This window comes from Talpa occidentalis, unplaced genomic scaffold (genome assembly GCF_014898055.3).
Source record: "Talpa occidentalis isolate TD23 unplaced genomic scaffold, MPIMG_talOcc4v2.1, whole genome shotgun sequence".
In the NCBI taxonomy this organism is placed as follows: domain Eukaryota; kingdom Metazoa; phylum Chordata; class Mammalia; order Eulipotyphla; family Talpidae; genus Talpa; species Talpa occidentalis.
In genome coordinates, this window is record NW_026555331.1 from 32,186,632 (window position 1) to 32,207,509 (window position 20,878).

General features: G+C 36.1%; 1 protein-coding gene across 5 annotated transcripts in view; it reads left to right on the plus strand.

Annotated features, from left to right (window-relative positions):
* Positions 1-20,878, plus strand: part of STK3 (serine/threonine kinase 3) — a 230,261-nt gene that overhangs the window by 157,110 nt on the left and 52,273 nt on the right. For all 5 annotated transcript variants that reach the window (XM_037503491.2, XM_054692085.1, XM_054692086.1 and 2 more), the window contains one exon: positions 6,017-6,209. In XM_037503491.2, coding sequence (XP_037359388.1) covers positions 6,017-6,209 — 193 coding nt within the window. The remainder of the gene's footprint in view (positions 1-6,016; positions 6,210-20,878) is intronic.

Here is a 20,878-nt window from a genome sequence, read left to right on the forward strand (position 1 = left end):
GAGTTTTAAAAAGTAGTAAGTGTTGCTGAAAAGTCTCAACACTATTACCAAATCATTAGTTTGAGTTTTCTAACTTTTTATGAACTAATTCTCATTCCAGTGACTTTATTTAGATGCCATCCTCTAGTTAGAAAATTGAATGTTTACTCATATTTTTAATGTACTTTCTACTGTCAAATTTAAAAGTTAGATTATTCTTTTGCAAAGTAATTATATAGTAAAAATAATGTGCAGCAAAAGCAATCCTTTGCAAACCTAACTCAGTTTTTTATGATTTTATAGATTAAGCCAATTGTGTGAATCTAGAGGCTTCAGTATCCTTTTGTGGATTCAATTCTAATATAGAATATAGGAAAACTGAAAATATTATTTCACACCAACCAGATGTTATGTTTCTTGTTAGTTTAATGGTCAATACACTGAATCTTTCAAGGATAAGAGACAAATGACTCCATATATAAAAATAGATTTAGTGTTTTGGAAAAAACTGGTTGCGGCCATGATAAAGTAAAAAGTAAGATAATAAACTAGCAGATTCTTTTTTTTTTAAGAACTGATAGATAAGTCAACATTTCCTCCTTCCTCAGTGAGATCTATTGGAAAAAATTCCAATAGAAAAATTCCAGCCTTTTAATGTTTTTTTTGACTAAGTGAAAATCAGTTTATTTATGTGTGTTCCTATTTCTTCATCTCTTTGCTTAATGATACATGTTCTAGCTAACCTTAAATATAAATTAAGTTAGACTTGAGAAGTGCTGTAGATAATTTTAATGGCCTCACACAATTGAAAGTTAGATCTTCAACTTTAGAATCAGAATCGCCTGGTTAGAATCTCTAGTCTCCACTTATTTGTTGTATGACTTTGAACAAAGTATGTTTGAACTTCAGATTATCATTTACGCAATGGGGATAGTAATACCTCACAAGATTAATAAGATTAAATGGGAATAGCTAGCTGCTCCCTACAGAAGTCTTTAGCATAGTTGACTAACTCATTGATAACTTCTTATTTTCAAATGATCAGCTGAATAATTCTTATTAATAACATTCCTTCCACGACTGTTCAGGAGCCATTCTGTATTTTATTTTATTTTATTTTTTTTTATACATTTTTTTAATAGAGGCATGTTTTTTATTTATTTGTTTGTTTGTTTGTTTGTTTATACATGCACTGGGTACAGTCAGAAGAGCGGGAGGGTGAGAGAATTCACCAGAGCCAGAGTGGGGAGCAGAGCAGGCAGAAGGAGCGAAGTACACTGCTGAGGGGAGCAGCAGGCAGCAGGAGAGGTCTGCGCGCCATGTGGGACCCTCCTCAGGTGTCCGGGGAGCAGCCGGGGATCGAACCGGTGCCGCAGAGGCCGCGGGCAGCTCTGCAACCCAGCGCTCAACCGCTGCGCCACCGGGGAGGCCCACCATTCTGTATTTTATAATAGGAAGTTGGTTTCAATAAAACTGCACGAGAACCTTACATAACATTGTCCTTAGTTCTGTGCTTTGGCGCAGTAATAATGAGGGTTTAACATTCACTCAATAGATTCTGTAACGAGTACCAGGCTCTGTACTGGATACCAGGAATATGACTATTAACAAGATCTGATTACTGCCATTATGGAATTCAGAATCTAACGGGAGAGTTTAGCAAGTCAAGTGTACAGACAATTACAGAATTGTGTTGTGTGTGATTGGCACACACTTGGTGCTATGGCACGTAATTCAAACTTAGAATGTCTGTGTTGAAAGGGGATGACAAGTGTGGTTCTGTTGAGAAATTGTACTATAAAGTACCCATCCAGATTTACATATATATGTTACATTTCTAGTCTACTCATCCTTAAAGACCTAACTTAAGGTCAGTCTTCTCTGTGAGACGTCCTTGTTGGAGGTTCTACTCTTGGTACTCCCAGTGTACTTTGCTAGTAGTTTTGTTTTTATAGCACTTAATCACGTCTTGTATCAGCCCAATATATCAGTGCATTTTTGTTAGCCCTCAAATTCATTAAAATATCAAAATGGAGCAAAACCATCTTATTCATTTTTGCACCTCCAATGTCTTGTTTACTTCACATAGTATAAATGTATAGCAACTGCTTGTTGAATGGATTAATGATATAAATTGATTCATTCATTGAATTTTTTTATTAAGTACCTACTGTGTGCTCGATGTTCTGAGCATAATGGATTCACCAGTAAAAAGAAGTCTCTGCCTTCATCAGACTTACATACTAGTGGTAGAGAAGGTGGGAAATGTGCTGTGAGAAATACAGAAAGATGAAAGAATGATGGAGGCTTCTGTTTTAGATAGGTGATCACAAAAAGCCTCACTAAGGAAGTGACATCAAAATGGAGACATGAATTAAATAAAATATCAAGCTGTCTTGAGGAAGAGTATTCCAGGCTGCAAGAGATCAACCAAGTGAAAGGCTTGAAGGAGGAGTATGCTTAGAATGCTCAAGAAACATCAAAGGAGGCCAGCATGACTGGAACATGATGAGTGAGAAAGAATGTGATAGGAGATGGGATTGACAGATATGACTGGGCCAGATCACATTTGTCCATGATAAAGATTTTGGATTTTATTCTGAGTGTAATGGAAAGCCAAATGCAGGGTTTTGAGCAGGAGAGTACTGAAATATAATTTATCTTTTGAAAGGATCAATCTGCCTGTTGTGTGGTAGTCTAAAGGGGGCAAGAATGGAAATATTCAAAACTGTTAGATGCTATTTTAATAGTCCAAGTGAGAGAAGATTGCAGTTTGGACTAGAATGGAACAAATAATTTTAATGGAACTATTTGGGAATAGGAATTGGTGACATAAGCTGTTGAAGTTGTGAGCCTGATCCTCTAATTTAAGCAGTCAGTAAGGTAAATATACCATAGTTATTTAGTAGCATAAAAGATTTGAGGAATTAAAGGACTAGTTCTGTAGTCTCAGTTCTGTTTTAATAGTTGTGTGAACTTGGAGAAATCTTTGTGGACCTTAGTTTTTCAAACATAAAATGAGAGGTTTATTATTAAGAGTCTATGATCTTATAATTCTATGAAAATATAAGTATATACTGAATGCTTACTGTATATGGAATACTGTATAAAACGCTAGTAGATTCAGACATTATAAAACTCAGACATTATAAGATTCAGACATTATTCAGACTTATAAGACATCCATATCCGTAAAATACTTACATCTAAAAAACGTTTTACAAAACAGTTACAACATGAGATCATAAATTTAAATGCAAAAGTTTGCAGATTATAAATTCTACTGGAGTTTGGAAAAATGGATAATTAATAAAGATTGCATTAACCTTGAACATTACTAGATCTAGGACTGGATGGGATTTAGTTAAAATGAATGAAGGGTAGAGTATTCTGGGTAAGGAAAAAGCCATGAGCAAAGAGGAAGTCTTAACGTGCTTAGCATGACACAGATTTATGGCATCTGGAGATTCAGTTAAGGTCAGTCTAACTCTGTTGGAGGATATGTGAACAATGGGAAAATAGGATTGGCCAAATAGAATTAGATAACATGGAGGATATTAAAATCCAGGTAAAAAATGTTTAACTTTTAATGCAGGCAAGAACTGCAAAACCATTATATGTTGTTCAATAGAAGATATTGTAATACACATAGTATTCAATTAAGATTGGTATAGTATGTAAACTTTGAATAGTACATGAAGCTAACTTGTTCCTAGTAGCATGTATGTATATCTTTCTTCATTTAATCAGTAACACTATTTAAAGAAATTAAAGTTCAGAGAGTTTAAATAACTTGACTAAAGTTCTTTTGCCTAGTAAGTGATTCGGTTTAACTGATATCTATTTGGTTTAAATTGACATCTGTCTGATTCTAGAAGGTCAGTTGGGAAAGATTCCTCAATCAGGAAATTCACCTGCAGTAATGCAGGTATGAGGTAATGAGGAATTTACTCAGTAGCAGTGGGAATAGAAATGAAGATGAGGCTGAGAATTTTTTGAAGAAGAACTTGTTGACTCTATATAGAAAGTAAAAGACAATGAATATAAAAAGATATTGATGTTTTTACTCTTGGATAGCTAGCAAAGGTACCTGTACTTTGTGTGGTTGTTGTTGGGGATGGAATGAAACAGGAAGGATAAGAGAATGATAAAAATGATACTACTTAAATATTTAAGTAGTAAGTACAATTTGGAAACCTCAGCAATTTCGATAACTGAAAGTATAAGAATGAAGATTTCTTCTAAGCAAGGGACTCATGAAGAAGAATATCTTAAGACTGAAATATAATGCTTAATTTATTATGTAGATTTAGGAAGAAGACTGTCAACTGAGAATAACAATGTTATTCTGCATTGACAAAAGAATTCATTCTGCAATGAATAACAATGATGTTCCTACTTTTTGTGTTTTAATTTTGAGTTTTGTAGGAACTATGTTTTACTTGTTTGTTTCTGTTTAAAGTGGAATAGATGATGAACTTCAGTGCATGATCAAATTTTTCCAAATAGCACATTTATTTAGTGTCTCAAACAGAATTTGTTAATTTTTATGGCCCTAATACAGTGTATCTTTTGGTAAACATTCTAAAGATCATTTTGTGTTTATATTTGTTACTGACTTGATTCTTCTGTTTAAAAACGAATGGCTTATGAAAACAAAAACATAGGCAACAAAAGAAAAAGTAGATAAATTGGACTTCATCAAAATGTAAAACTTTTGTCCATCAGAGAAACTATCTAAAGAGTGAAAAGACAACCTACAAAATGTGGGTAGATATTTGCAAATTATATATCTGATAAGGGATTAGTATCCAGGATCTATAATGAACTTCTACAACTTGACAATGATCAAAAAACTGTTTTAAAATGAGCAAAAGACTTGAATAGATTTTTTTTCCAAAGAAGATATACAGATGGCCCATAAGTACATGAAAAGATGTTCAACATCACTAACATTGGGGAAATGCAAATCAGACCACAGTGAGATGCCACTTCATATTCATTAGGGTGGCTATTCTCAAAAATAGAAAGTAAGTATTGGGGAAGTGGTGGAGAAATTGGAACACTGCATACTCCTGTTGGGAAGACAATTTTGGCAGTTCCTCAAAAAATTAAACATAGAAAACCATATGATGTAAAATTGCTCTTCTAGGTATATACCCCCCAAAATGGAAAGGACCTCAAATAGATAATTGTACACTGGTGTTCTTAGCAACACTATTCATAATAACCACACAGTGTCCATCAGCTAATGAATAAACAAAATATGAGATGTATATGTGATATATATATATATAGTTTGTGCACACACACACAATGGCATATTAGCCTTAAAGAATAAAATTCTGATACATGTTACAACCTGGATGGACCTTGAAACGTTATGTGATTCCACTTACGTGAATAGAGCTTAACAAGGGATTGGGGGAGGGGAGGGAGAAGTGAGTTATTTTTTAATGGGTATAGAGTTTCTATTTGGGGTGATGAAAAAGTTCTGGACATGAATGTTAGTGATTATCACACAATATTTTAAATATACTCAATGTGGCAGAAATGTACACTTAAACATTAAAATAGCAAACTTCATGTTATGTATATATTTGATAACAATTTAATCACTAAGATATGTAATCACAATAAAAGTTAATACCCATTGTGCAGGATTATAAACATCATTATTTCTGTATAACAAGGTTATAATAGAACCAGTGTGTTCTGTCTTTAATGTACTGTCTTTTAGTTATCTTGTCACCATTTTGTTAAGCGTTATTTTGATAATTTACCTGTCTTATACCCTTACATTAAGAACCAAATATCAGTTGTCTATTTCATCAGATAATTACAGTTACTTGAACTTTACTTACCTAAAGTTTAAGGTTCTTTTGGATAACTTTGGTTCTTATGATAATATTTGCATGTATGATTGTTAATAAAAATCAATAGTAACAGTTTTTTATATGCTCATACTGTTGTTACAAATTAAGAAATCCAAATGTCTTAGAAAATTCTTCCTTCAATGCAGTATTTTTGCTCCCAGGATGAAGATGAGCTGGATTCCCACACCATGGTGAAGACGAGTTCAGAAAATGTGGGCACAATGCGGGCCACAAGTACAATGAGTGAAGGAGCCCAGACCATGATTGAACATAATAGCACAATGTTAGAGTCTGACTTGGGGACCATGGTTATAAACAGTGAAGATGAGGAAGAAGAAGATGGAACTATGAAAAGTATGTGGCTTTTTCCCATTGAATATTAATTTTCTAATTTGCATGTGTATACTTCTATAGAAATCAGGATGATTCTGTGTACTTTTTTTAGCCAGTAATGGAAAATTTTGTTCCTTGGCTTTAATTAGCAGTAAAAAAGAGTGTGGCACAAATAGACTTAATTTTTTTTAAAATATACCAGAAAGCAATACATCTTTAATTTAGGGTTATGGAACTTTTTTTCTGTTTAAGGATGCTAGCCCATAACTTAATTTAATTTGCAAAGTATTTTAGAGATAAAAAGATAGTGTTCCTAACATTTACTTTTCTAATTAAAAATGAACCTAAAATTCTGTTCCAGTAAATACAACATAATATTTTTTCATGTTGTCTGAATTATCAGTTAAGCCACAGCGATAGAGGGTTGCAAGCTAAGGGAAGAAATAGGTCTGAGGCGGGAAAAGAAGAAACAAGAGAAAGAAGGATCAAGAGATGGGTAACTCACTCAAAGCTTCAGTTCAGTGTGTATTTACCACTGCTTGTTATGTCATATGTGAGATGCAGTGCCAGGACTGCTGCAGGGGCTAAAATGATGGGTAGGACATTTTCTCTGATCTCCATTGCTTACAGAGTGATGAAGAGATACTTTCACAGACCAGCTTGCTTGCCTGCCTGCCTGCCTGCCTCCTTCCTTCCTTCTTTCCTTCCTTCCTCCCTAGCCCCCTCCTTTCCTCCCTCCCTCCCCTCCCTCCCTCCCTCCCTCCCTTCCTCTTTTCTCCCTCCCTCTCTCCTTCATACAGCTTTTTAAGATTGTAGTTAACAATGTGGAGCATTGTGACTCCATTGTTATAGACAATACAGATCAATTACCTCTTGGTATCTACTGATCTTTCTCCTGCCATTCTCCTTATGTGTATCTTATGTGAAAGTCTAAACACTAGGCTTTTTTCCACTATACAGTACTGCTTCTAAATAGCACAGAAGCAGTAATACATGACTTTTTGCATTGTAGAGCCTAGAAAGTTATATTCAGGTAAGTACTGATATTGTAAAATGAACATAGGTAGGAATTTCCTCTCTGACATTTGTTTTATGTTTTCTTTGTGAAATCTATGTCATGTTAGATAATTATAATTTCAATGAAAAGGTAATTTATCAGACATCATACTTTAAAATGATAGCACAGACCTTGACACATTTTGTGTAGTGACTTTAGCTTTGGTAGCCATAGACATAATTCAATATATTTTATAATTTTATGTCCTAAGTATGGTTTTGTTTTTTTGTCACAGAGACTCTTATTGAAGGCCCTTTTTTTTTTAAAGATTTATTTATTTAGGGGTCTCCCTGGTGGCGCAAAGGGTTAAGCACTGCACTATGAAGCAGTCCACAGCCTCTGCAGCACGAGTTGGATCCCTGGCCAGCCAGAGAGAAAACCACATGGCAAAGCAGACCTCTCCTGGCTCTCCCGCTGTTCCACTCAGCAGTGTATTTTGGTCAGTCTGCCTGTTCTGTTCCCTACTCTGTCTCTGGTGAATCCTCTCACCCCCTGCATCTGGCCTGTACCCCAGTTCTTATATGCATAAATAAATGAATCTTTAAAAAAAAAGCTTTATTTATTTATGCATACAAAAGTGGGGTACAGGCCAGAGGTGGGGGGGGAGTGAGAGGATTCACCAGAAAAAGAGTCGGGAATAGAACAGGCAGATTGACTGAAGTATACTGCTGAGGGGAGCAGCGGGCGAGACAGGAGAGGTCTGCTGCGCCATGTGGGTAGCTCCCTGGCCGGGGGTTGAACTTGTGCTGCAGTGGCTGTGGATAGCTTCATAGGTTGCGTCTTAACCCCTTGCACCCTGAAGGCCCATTTTTAGGTGAGCAGATAGTGGTTTATATAATTGCAATTGTTCTGTGTGCCTCAGTAAATTTTAAATCCCATCAGCCAACTCTCCTCATTTAAGTTTCTACAATTTAGATATCATTGTATAATGTGGGATTTCCATGTTCCCAAGAATCTAATCAAGTGATGTTAGTGTCACCCCCAGCAGTTGTCACACTGTAGTAGAGCAGTAGTAAATAACATGTAAATAACAATAGTAAATAACATAGTTTCCTCTAGTTTTGTTTTCCTAAGAAAAGTGATCTCAATTTTCTTTAAAATTTCTTGGAATTGTTTTAGTGAGCTCTCAGATTGTTAGTGCCTAATTTGCTAATGTGTCTTCATCATTTTTTGTTCTCTAAAAAGACTATAGCAATACATTGTTTTTAATTTTTTAAAAGTTCTAAAATGTTTTATACTACAGATTCTGAATTCTATCACCTTTCCATGGATTTTCAAATGATTTCCCTGATTTATTATTCTAATTGCCTTACATTATATTTGTATATACTATAATAACTTTATTCACGAAGGTAAGGATTACAAATCTGTTTTCTCTATCCCTAAAAGTGTGGTGCTTTCACTTTAAGAAGCAAAATTACTAAAAGATAAAAGGTAATTTTTTGGAAATTGGAGAAAAGTGACAATATTTTAAAATTTGATCTTTTATTTTTTTTTAAAGTGGGCATGAACATTGAAGTCATATCCCAAGAAGAACTCTCCAAAACTGTTTTCAGCATTAACAGCATTACTTTTATCTTCCTACTCCCACTGGGACCTCCTCCTGTAATGTCCAGGTTTCAGGGAGATAACTGAGGTCTTTTACAATCTGGCACCAACCAGCATTTACTCGTGGAGCTCTACTTTCTTATATATTATACTTTATCCAAACAGGTCTATGTCAGTTGGAATTATAAATGGTTGACTGTGGATATAAGCAGATTGGTTGTCACTAAGGAAATCAACATTTAGTACTTTTCATCTTGAATGAGTACATTAGAATCAGGTCAAGGATCTATTGTCATCAAATTCTTGTGATTATAGAGATTATTTTTTTGTGGGTGATTTTGGCAAAATAACTGCTTCAGGAAAGAGAAGACAGTACCTTTTACTTTGGTTAGCTCAGATTTACTTAATTCTGTCTCTGTAAAGGAGCTTTCATGTCCAATAGGTTGAGGCTGGATTGGTAGTTCTAGTTGCCTTGAAGGAAAACTGTCTTTTGGTGTCTGAGGAAGAGCCACACCCTTCAATCAAGATAGATCGTTTTCTTCCTGACTCATATTCTTAACTCCTTTACCCTCCTGTCATCTTTTCTGCTCCTCTGGGCAAAATATGACACTGTGGATCAATCTATTTGTTCATCTTCTCAGCGTCTTCCCCTGCTGGAGAAAATCTCACATATGAACATCCCGTTTATGGCCTTCAACCCCATTTGGACCCTCAGTTTTCTGTAGGCCTTTGTTTCTCTTCTCAGCAGTTTGGATAAAGGATGAGAATGATTTTTTTAGATTGTCATCAGATCTTTTGTCATCTTCCCTCTCAGTTTTAATAAATGATCTTGTCTTCTGCTTTGTAGAAAAAAAATTAAATATTATCCAACAATGTAGAGAAATTATATAATTGTTTTAAACATGGAGTTTGGACTATGGACTAGGATAGAAAAATTAGAGTCATGTTTAAGTCCCTCTCTCCCCTCACTTGCTCATTGAATTAACGTCGTCTCATCAGTGCTTCCTTTTTTTAAAAAATACATTTTAAAAGGACACTTTCACTAGGAAAAGGAGAAAGAAAAAGAGAGACACCTGCACAGACACAGGCAGGCAGGAGAGCTGCCCAGTTCTTCCTCTTTAATGTTTTTGCCCTCTTCACCATCCCTGCTTCCCAGGCAGCGCGAGAGGCCTGATCTACCTGGAACTGGAGATGTAGAGTAATTGAGCAGTTCCCAATTTTCCTTGCCTACTTCAAGACCTTGCAACATCTCTCTTTAGTTAGTGAGACAGACAGAGAGGACTTTATAGAGAATAATGATCTTCAGAATGAACATTGTATTGCAAACATAAAGAGCAGTTTGAGTGGTAAGCTGAGGAAATGGTAAGGAAGCCATCTGCTGACCTGCTGTCTTCTAACTAGAATTATGATCATTAATGTTTATTGAGATAACCTGCAGGTGAGAGAACTATATTCTACTGTTTGTGAAATGTGAAGTTTCTGAGAAAATGGGGTATCATGGAAACATGAAAAAGCAATTTAAAAATTTTTGTTTCAGTAAGGAGAAAAAAAGTTGAATGTTTCAGGTTATAGCCATCATTAATTTAGGGCCCTACAGAGGGCCCAAACATTGTACTGAGGACTTTGTATACGTTATCTCATTTGCTCCTTACAAGGGCCCTGTAAAGTAGCATTGTCACTACCATATACCACTCAGGAAACTGAGACTTGGGAATGTTAAGTAACCTAAGATTTTGTAGCAGGTAAGTGGTGGGAGCATTACCCCCAGGTAATAGCACTACTCTGGGACTAATGAGCACAACATCCCTCTTGAACAGAATTCTAGAACATCTATGAGTCCTATAGGAGAGGAGACCAGGATCATTATAAGACAGCATGGATTACGTGGAAGATACCATATCAGAATAATATAACATCCTCTTTTGACAGCATTGAGAAATGACTAGATCGTAGAAGATGCAGGGTTGGATATTGTGTGTTAGTAATTTGGAAATTATTTTCAGAATCTTTTATGATATCCTTGCAGATACTATGTACTATGACTCAACTGATGGTTTTGTTATAAGAATTGAATGGTTATATGCAAATGGGCTTACAGAGGGATCACTCATGATTTATTGGTGGGAACAGAAACTACTTTAGTAGGTATTTTTAAACCCGAAGAGATTTAAGTGAAAGATGTGAATGTTAACAAAATCAATAAAAAGGTCAGAGAAGAGGGCTGTGCAGACTAGGCCTCAGAGAATGATTTCTATATCACTAGGAAAGTGACCCTATGTGGAACTGCTATAGCTACAATCAGAAAGGCAGTGAATCCAGAGGCAGGCTGCCATTGACACTGTTGAATTTAGTAATACCCATGAAGATTAATCCCTGTATGATTCAGGGTGAAAAGCTACCGCTGATACTGCAACCACCCCATACCATCTGTAAGGGTGGTTACTGGATGCTAACATGCTGCTTATAAACCCCTTGTCTCCCTCACTATTTCTTCCTCCCAGAAGGAAATAACTGAAGTAGCAGACTTGTGGCTTCTGACCTATTTCTGGCATTCCCAGTTGTGAGAAATTATACCTATCCAGGATCCTCCGTGCAAGGGGTTCTGGAAAATGCGGTGTTTAACTTTTCCACCCTGTACGAGGGTTCACCATAGACTGTGGCAGTGGTGGTTTTATTTCTGTCAGTTGCTTTTTTAAAAGATAAATTGTTTTCAGTGATATTTCTATTTATGTGGTTTAGGACCTAGTCCTCAGCCCTATCTGGTTCAGTGTTTTTGTAGGAACTTGAATGAGGCTATAGAATGAAAGTCCATAAGAATTGCAAATGACATGAAGTGGAACAAAATAAAAATACATTCTAAGACAGAATCTTGAACTTAACAGATCTCCACAGGCTAGAGTGATGGGCTTGATTTGCAAATTAAACATTGTTTTCATGTAACTGACTTCACTAGTGTGCATTATAGAATCCGCGCCTCAGATGTGCTGTTTCTGAAGACCAGGGCAGGACCTGCGCATCTCTTTAAAAAAATCAATACAAAATCAAAATAAAAAACCTCTACAGGACCTCCCTGGTGGCGCAGGCGGTTGAGTGCTGCACTGTGAAGCTGTCCACAGCCTTTGCAGCTTGGGTTTGATCCCAGCCGTCCGGGGAGAAACCCACATGGTGCAGCAGACCTCTCCTGTCTGGCCTGCTGCTTCCCTCAGCAGTGTATTTCGTCAGTCTGCCTGTTCTGTTCCCTGCTGTCTCTGGCGAATCCTCTCACCCTCCCGCACATCTGGCCTGTACCCCAGTTCTTGTATAAATAAATAAATCTTTGAAAAAAAACCAGACCTCTACAGTGCTTCTGAGGCACAGCTAGGACCAATTATCACTTGAGAACATGGAAATACACAGCGTCACTCTACTTGCAGGGTCCAGACGATGTAGGAGCACTAAATAAATACTACACTTGCAGTATTTAGGAAGCTTGAAGAACAATGGAGCACATTCAGAGAGCCACTGGATGGTCATGTTGCATTAAGACTGGGTTCAGGAATAACTGGGCATTTTAGATTTTATAGTGTTTACTTAGATTAGTCTTTTATTAGTCTGTATATCAATGGTTAAATATTGGTCTAAGTAATTTTAATTGAATATGTATTTTGAACATTTTTTCTTTGTATATGCCTATAATACATGGTGATTTTTTAAAAAATATTACAATTTTTTGTTTCAGTTAGTAAGAGAAAGCAAATTGGGTTTTGCTTTGGATATTAGGAGTTTATCCTGCAAATAAGTCATACATTTATTTAAAAAGGTTTTAGAGAGTATACCAAGAAGGAGAAACTGATCAGTAGGTATCACCACTCCTAGATCATCTAATGTTGCTGGACAAAATTGTAGGTCTGAGACCATTTGCCCTGAACATCGTCTTCTAAGTCCCTTTCTTTGTGTGGTAACATATCTTCCAGCTCTGGTTCACATCCTTTTCCTCTTCTTTTTTCCCCAAAACCTATTTTAGAAAAGGATCAGATGTTCATATATAAATGCTTAATAATGGCTAGTGTTCCTGAAATATATGCATTTTTTCCTAAAATTTATGAAACTTTGAGCCAAAGGATTAAATCACTAAGCATGGAATTTTGAGATGCTAAGAAACAAGGGTAGAAATGGGAGTCACTTCCCCACTTCTCCAAATAGGTCTTACCATTCTTTCATAAAAAACTTCTGTATGCCTCTTTAACTGGGGAAACTGGTCTTGCCCACAAAAAAAAAAAAAAATAGCAATAAAACCGACAACAATAAATTACAGTCTCACTTGTAGCTGGGTGCAAATACCCACAGTTTTACTGTGCAGTTAGAAACCCTTAATTTTCTTCTACGAAGGGACTAGGTGTCCTGCTAAGGCGTGGCTGCATAGATTTGGAGACACCTGTGGATACTGAACATGGTCTGCTTTTCTGTGTGCTCTTAGTCTGCGGAATGTTTAATGATGTGTGACCCAGACTCAGCCTGTTTGTGTAGATGTTTTGGTTATAGGATACTTCTTTTACTAGCACAGAGTACAGACGAGCATGTAAATATTAGTCTTTTTTGCATGTATAAATGAAAATCTGTCTTTCTTGTAAATGCCCCTGAAGAGAGGGCTTCCACAGACACACAGTGGTTATTACAATGCTCATTCCTTGCACAGGAAATCATTCCTTTTATTTAACTAAAGTTCTTGGGCTTCAATTTGTCTGTTACCTTTTATTCTGTCTTCATTGGAGATGGAAAACAGCTGGTCACTATTTTCTGTACAAGAACCCTTCATATATACTTGGATTCTTATTAAATTGTATCCTGAGATTTTTCCTGGCTGAACAATTTCAGTCCCTTTAACCTTTGTACAGGTATCATTTTCTAAGCTTTTAATCTTTTTTTATGACCGGCCTCTGGATCTTCTCCATGTTATCTGTGTCCTCCTTTATTTTAAAATATGGTCTGATGTAGTTAAGAAAAAGCTGATGTCAGTAGCTTCTGTATTAACATCCTGGTTTTTATATGTATTCACTGTACTCTTGGCAACAAACTAAAGGACAAATTTCCAAGATCATTAATCAGGTGGAACACCCACATCTTAAAATATTTTTAGAAGAACAAATTAGGTAATATTCATAAATCCCTTTGATGTCAAAATATATTATGCTAAAGTTATGATTGTTATTTCATTCTTTACACTTGAGCATAGTTGCCATAATCATGCTAAGAAATTAAAAATTAAATTGCATTTCATTAAAGTATTTAAAAAACTCCTTTATATATTTAAATTTTCATGTAGACTTTTCATCTGCTTAGAAGACCTGTGCACATTAGGAAAGCTAATGACTAATTGTGAGTGAACTGATATATTTTTTAAAGATCTTATTTTCCACACAATTTTGTTTCTTTCTGTATATTTTAGGAAATGTGTGAAGGGAGAGTAAGCATTATTTTTGTAAATTTCGTATGCACAAAGGGATCAAACTATGATTATTAATTCTTTGTTGCTAATGGATTTTAGTTCTGTAGCAAATAGTGAAAAGAATTGGGGCCAAAATTGTGGAACAAGGTAATTTTAAACATTAAATTTATTATTAAAATAAAGTATTTTTATAGCTAGGATCAGAATTCAGCTGCAACTGGAGAAATTGATGTCAGTTTTACATGATGATTCTTTCTGTGTTAAAAAAATGTATTTGCCATAGCAACCACAAGCACATATGACAGTGGTTACTATCTTGAGATTTCCTGTTTCACTCTCCTGTTGAAGGGACTACTATTTCTTTTTTTCTTCTTTTAATAAATTGAAAGTCAGAAAGATCCTCCTTCCTTGTGCCATTTCTGTTACTATGCCTTTCCCTGGAGACTTGACTGTGCTCTGTAGACATGTGTTTTGTATTGTCTAGTTAAACATTGCTGGGTAACTGCAACTGTTCCCTCCCATTAATTTTTTTTTAAATTTTATTTATTTATTTTTTTTTTTATAGAGGCATGCTTTATTTATTTGTTTGCTGGTTTGTTTGTTTGTTTTGTTTATACAAGCACTGGGTACAGTCAGAAGCACGGGAGGGTGAGAGAATTCACCAGAGCCAGAGCGGGGAGCAGAGCAGGCAGAAGGACCGAAGGACACTGCTGAGGGGAGCAGCGGGTGGCAGGAGAGGTCTGCGCGCCATGTGGGACCCTCCTCCAGTGGCCGGGGAGCAGCCGGGGATCGAACCGGCGCCGCAGAGGCCGCGCGCAGCTTCGCAACCCAGCGCTCAACCGCTGCGCCACCGGCCTCCCATTAATTTTTAAAACACATCTGCCTTCCTCCTTAGAAATTTTTTTAAATTATATTATTTTATATTGAGGTAAGGTTAGTTTACAACACTGCATATGATTTAAGGGCATAGATTCACACCTCATTCGATGTATGTTACCATACCATACCCACCACCAAAGCACCCACTCTCTTCCACGATGGCCCATTGGACCACTCCCCGCTTCATCACCCACCCCTGCTGTCTCCCTCTGATAGCCTCAATTCTGTAGTCAAATTTCTAGGGTTTGTTTTGGTTTAGTTTTGTCTGTTTCTGTTTCTTATATTTTCCACATATGAATGAAATCATTGGTATTTGTCTTTCTTCTTCTGACTTATACCACTTAGCATAATCCCCTCAAAATCATCTGTTATAAATGGCAAGATTTCATCTTTTCTTACAGCTGAGTAATATTCCATTATGCATCTATACCACATCTTTTTGATCCACTCATCAGTATTTGGGCACACAGGTTGTTTCTATAACTTGGATATTGTCAATAGTTCTGCAAGGAACATAGGAATACATGTAATCCTTTGAAGTTAGAGTTACCTCCTTAGACGTTTTTTTAATTGTTTCTGTAAGTTTTCTTTGTATATAACGAAGATATACTCTAAGTGTTAATACCAGGTTTTAAACTAAGCAGGGGAAACTGCGTGGAAGTACGAGCACATACATTTGAATAAAAAATATGTATAAGCATGAATTGGTTAACATCTTATTATAAAGCTGTCCAAAAATAAAAATATAGTGGAATAAACTGCCTTCCTTTATTTAAAGTTGATTTTTAAATTTACGTTGATTTTTAGACTTTGTTAACTTTCTATGAGAATGTTTATTTCTAACTTAAAGAACCTTAAAACTACAATATATTTGAAGTACAGTGATAATTAAACAATTATGTATTATAGTGAATTTGAAATTTCCCATTAAGATGTTCATATAGTAAAGCTGAGAACTACCTTTTCCTACAACTTCACTTGAGAATAGAACTGTAACATTTAGAGACAGAATTTAGCTCTGTATGCAAGAAATCCCAAATAATAATGGAGTAAACAAAATGGCATTAGTTTCTTTTCTTACTTACCAAGATATCCAAACACAGAGTTTCTTAAATGGATAGAATGATTTCATAATGTCATTAAGAGATCCTTCTTACTGTCTGCAGGTATTTTTCTACTTCTGTTTACAGTGTAACTGCTTTTTGGTATAACATACTTTTCTCTTGAAATAAAAAGAAAGAAAAGAATATTAAGCAAAGGATTCTGTTAAGGGATTTATCTCCCTCTCTCCCATATGATTTTATTTTTTAAGTTATTTTATAGAAAATTTGTGTAAGTTGAGTTACACTTGTATTATTTTACTATTCTCACAAAAATGGCAGAGGTAGAGAATATTAATTCATCTCACAAAAAGGGAAGAGGGAGACAATAATTGAGGTTAAATTCCTGGACTCTATTTTGGAGTAAAAGGTTGTCACTGGAGCCAAATTTCAATTCTGAAGATGAAGATGCCTCTTATAATGGTGAGGTCCAAGGGGAATTCAAGGGTACTTAAAATCTGTTTTAAATGTTAATATGTCCCACAAAAAACATTGATTCAAAAGACCACTGGTACCCCTGTGTTTATTGCAGCACTATTTACAATAGATAAAACCTGGAAACAACCCAAATGCTCAAAAATAGATGATTGGATCAAGAAGATGGGGTATATATACAATGGAATATTAATCAGCAATCAAAAAAGATAAACTCATCCCATTCGCAGCCACGTGGATGGAGCTAGAAGGAATTATGCTCAGTAAAATAAGCCAGAAGGAAGAAGAAAAATATCGGATGGTTTCACTTACAGCAGGAATATAGGGGAACCCAATAAGACATCAGTGTAAAAAAATAATAACAGTACAAAACACAACAAAGCAAAAATGGACAATTATAAATCAGAGTCATACTGCAGGGAGGAGGAAGGAGAGGGATCAGAGGGAGGGAGGAAGGAGCACAAGGGACTGAGGTGATGGTGCACGGGTACACTGGTAAAGGAAACTATGGGGACTACACCTGAGGGAGTGGGAGGGAGCAAATATTGTTTAAAAATGAACAATGATGTAAAAAAAATTAATAAAAACAAACAAAAAAAATGTTAATATGTCCCATCCAAATATCAGTAATATAACCTTGTCAAATTAACCAATTTATTTTCTTTGAACAGCAGGAGATTTTAGGGAATAAAGGTGAAGGTAAAACACATTAAAACAAAAAACATTTTCTATTGTTTATTGACATACAAGTCAAATGTGTTCTGATAGGTACTTTAAAGACTACTTTGTCATTTTTTAAAATAACCCTAAGTAATTTCTTTATCATCAGTTTTGTGTATAGGATATGAACATTATGACTTCTGAAGGTTTACTGTGAATATTGGTGTTTTATACTCTCCTAACTTGATGGAATGCCTCAGTATCTTTTCAGTAGGCACCATTTGGGTCCCAGATGTCTTATCACACTTACTTGTAAGCCTTCTAATGTCTGAGCAGCTCTAACTGGGTAATGAGTCTTTACATAAATGGTTGTGTTGAGAGTCTTTTTCTGTTTTTCCACTAAAACATGCATATTTGGAATCTCATACTCATTTTTACTTTACTGAGGTAGTTTAAAAATTGTAGTAGTACTAACAATAATTTTCAAATTTATTATTAATGCACAGTTGCTAATAATGAAATACTAATTCAAAAGTAATGATGTTGAAAAACCACATACTATCTCATTAGCTCCTTCTCATGACCATCATGAGAAGACTACTGTGGTAGTCTTATCTATAAAATTGTTTGGCTTAAAGGATTTATGTCTCTGAATTAGGTAAGGAATTTACAATTTAGTGAAAAGGTAAAGACAAACATTTATTTATTTATTTATTTATTTATTTATTTTAAAAGACATTTATTTATTTATTTATTTATTTATTTATTTATTTATTTATTTATTTATTTATTTATACAAGCACTGGGCACAGTCAGAATCACGGGAGGGTGAGAATATTCACCAGAGCCAGAGCAGGGAGCAGAGCAGGCAGAAGGACCGAAGTACACTGCTGAGGGGAGCAGTGGGCGGCAGGAGAGGTCTGCACGCCATGTGGGACCCTCCTCCTGTGGCCGGGGAGCAGCCGGGGATCGAACTGGTGCTGCAGAGGCTGCGGGCAGCTTCGCAACCCAGCGCTCAACCGCTGCGCCACCGGGGAGGCCCCAGACAAACATTTAAAAGACAAGTCATTTAATTATTATTATTAATTTACTAATAAATTATATTATTCATGTTTGTTTTTTAATAATTCACTTGATCAGGTATTAAGCTTAGCCATCCAAACTCCATAGAAAATGAAAAAGACCTATGTGTAGGTATCAAAAAATACAATCACTTGCAGATAAAGATCTGCACATGTAAAGAGAAAAATCTTGCTTAACTTAGAATAGTTATCAGAAAGATCTCAAATTGATATTTGTACATTTGTGTTCATAGCAGTATTTCAATAGCCAAAATATGGAAGCAACCCAAGTGTCCATTAACAGATGAATAGATAAACAAAACAAGACATGCATGCAATGAAATACCAGTTAGCTTTAAAACATAAGGGAATTCTTATGTTTTACAACATGGATGAATCTTGAGAACATTAAACTAAGTAAAGTTAGCCAGTCATAAAAAGACAAATTTGTAATGATTCCAAACTATTATATGAGGTATCTAGAGTAGTCAATTTACAAAGACAAAAAGTAGAAGGTAGTTGCTGGCACTGGTGGGGAGGGGAGATGGGGAAGTTGTTATTTAGTAGGTATAGTGTTTCATTTTTGCAAGATGAAAAGAGTTCTGGAGTTTAGTTGCACAATAGTGGGAATGTACTAATACTGTTGAACTATACATGTAAAAATTGTTAAAATGGTGTTAAAATTTTATGTTAATATATATATTTACAATAGTTTTTTTATGGCACAATAAGTGAAAAAAACTAGCAACAAAAAATGTTGGCGAGGGTGTGGAGAAAAAGGAACTCTTCTGCACTGTTGGTGGGAGTGCAAACTGGTCCAACCACTGTGGAAAGCTGTGTGGAGATTTCTGGACCTACTAAACATAGAGCTTCCATATGATCCAGCAATTCCACTCCTAGGAATTTACCCAAAGGACACAGAAACATCAATTCCAAAGAACACCTGCACCCCTATGTTTATAGCAGCACTGTTTACAATAGCTAAGCTTTGGAAACAACCCAAATGCCCAAAAATAGATGACTGGATCAAGAAGATGTGGTACATATATACCATGGAATATTACTCAGCATTCAAAAAAGATAAACACATGCAATTTGCAGCAACATGGATGGCGCTGGAAGGGATCATGCTCAGTGAAATAAGCCAAAAAGAAAAAGAAAAATACCGGATGGTCTCACTCATAGCAGGAATCTAGAAAACTTAAATAAGGGACCAGGAAAATGAATAACTAAAAGTGAAAATCAAAATCAACAAAAAACTATGAACCAGAGACACTTTTAGGGGGCGGGGGTGGGAGGGGAGGGATTGGGGTCAGAATGGGGGGCTGCAATTGTATGGGGAATATAACAATAAAATTTATTATCTAATAAAAAAAATAAATAAATAAATAAAAAATATTTTGATGGAAAAAATGTCATTTTAAGACAATGAAATGGATTTTTTTCAAAGATTTATTTATTTATGTATACAAGAGCCAGGGTACAGGCCAGAGATACAGGGGGTGAGAGGATTCACCAGAGACAGAGTGGGGAACATAACAGGCAGACTGACTGAAATACACTGCTGAGGGGAGCAGCAAGCGAGACAACAGAGGTGTGCTGCACCATGTGGGTTGCTCCCTGGCTTGCCAGGGATCGAACTCAAGCTGCAGAGGCTGCGAATTGCTTCATAGTGTGGTGCTTAACCCCTTGCGCCACCAGGGAAGCCCCTGAAACAGATTTTTTTTTATTATAAATTTTATTTTTATATTCCCCATACAATTGCGACCCCCTTATTTTGACCCCAATCCCTCCCCTCCCTGCCCCCCACCCCCCATAGAGTGTCTCTGGTTCATAGTTGTTCGTTGATTTTGATTTTTACTTTCTTATAGTTATTCTTTTTCCTGGTCCCTTATTTAAGTTTTCTAGATTCCTGCTATGAGTGAGACCATCTGGTATTTTTCATTAGATTTTTTAAATGAATAAGTACTACCATTACCAAACTCTCTTATCTTCATCTTTTTTTTTTTAAAGATTTATTTATTTATTTGTACAAGCATTGGGTACAGTCAGAAGTGCGGGAGGGTGAGAGAATTCACCAGAGCCAGAGCGGGGAGCAGAGCAGGCAGAAGGACCGAAGTACACTGCTGAGGAGAGCAGCGGGCGGCAGGAGAGGTCTGCGCGCCATGTGGGACCCTCCTCCGGTGGCCGGGGAGCAGCCGGGGATCGAACCGGTGCTGCAGAGGCTGCGGGCAGCTTTACAACCCAGCGCTCAACCGCTGCGCCACCAGGGAGGCCCTCTTATCTTCATCTTAACAAACTCCAAATCTACCAAATAATATAGTAAGTCATCACTTAACATTGTTAATAGGTGAACCTATGTATAGTCATTTCAGCCAATATCCACAGGGATTATTTTTCTCTCATCAATGTTATAATGAAATGACATTTTTCAAGGATCTGCTCAACCTGAGATCTAAAAGAGGAGCTGGGACCTTATCTCACATTTCCATCACCCTTATCCCACCATTTTAATGGAAAATTTT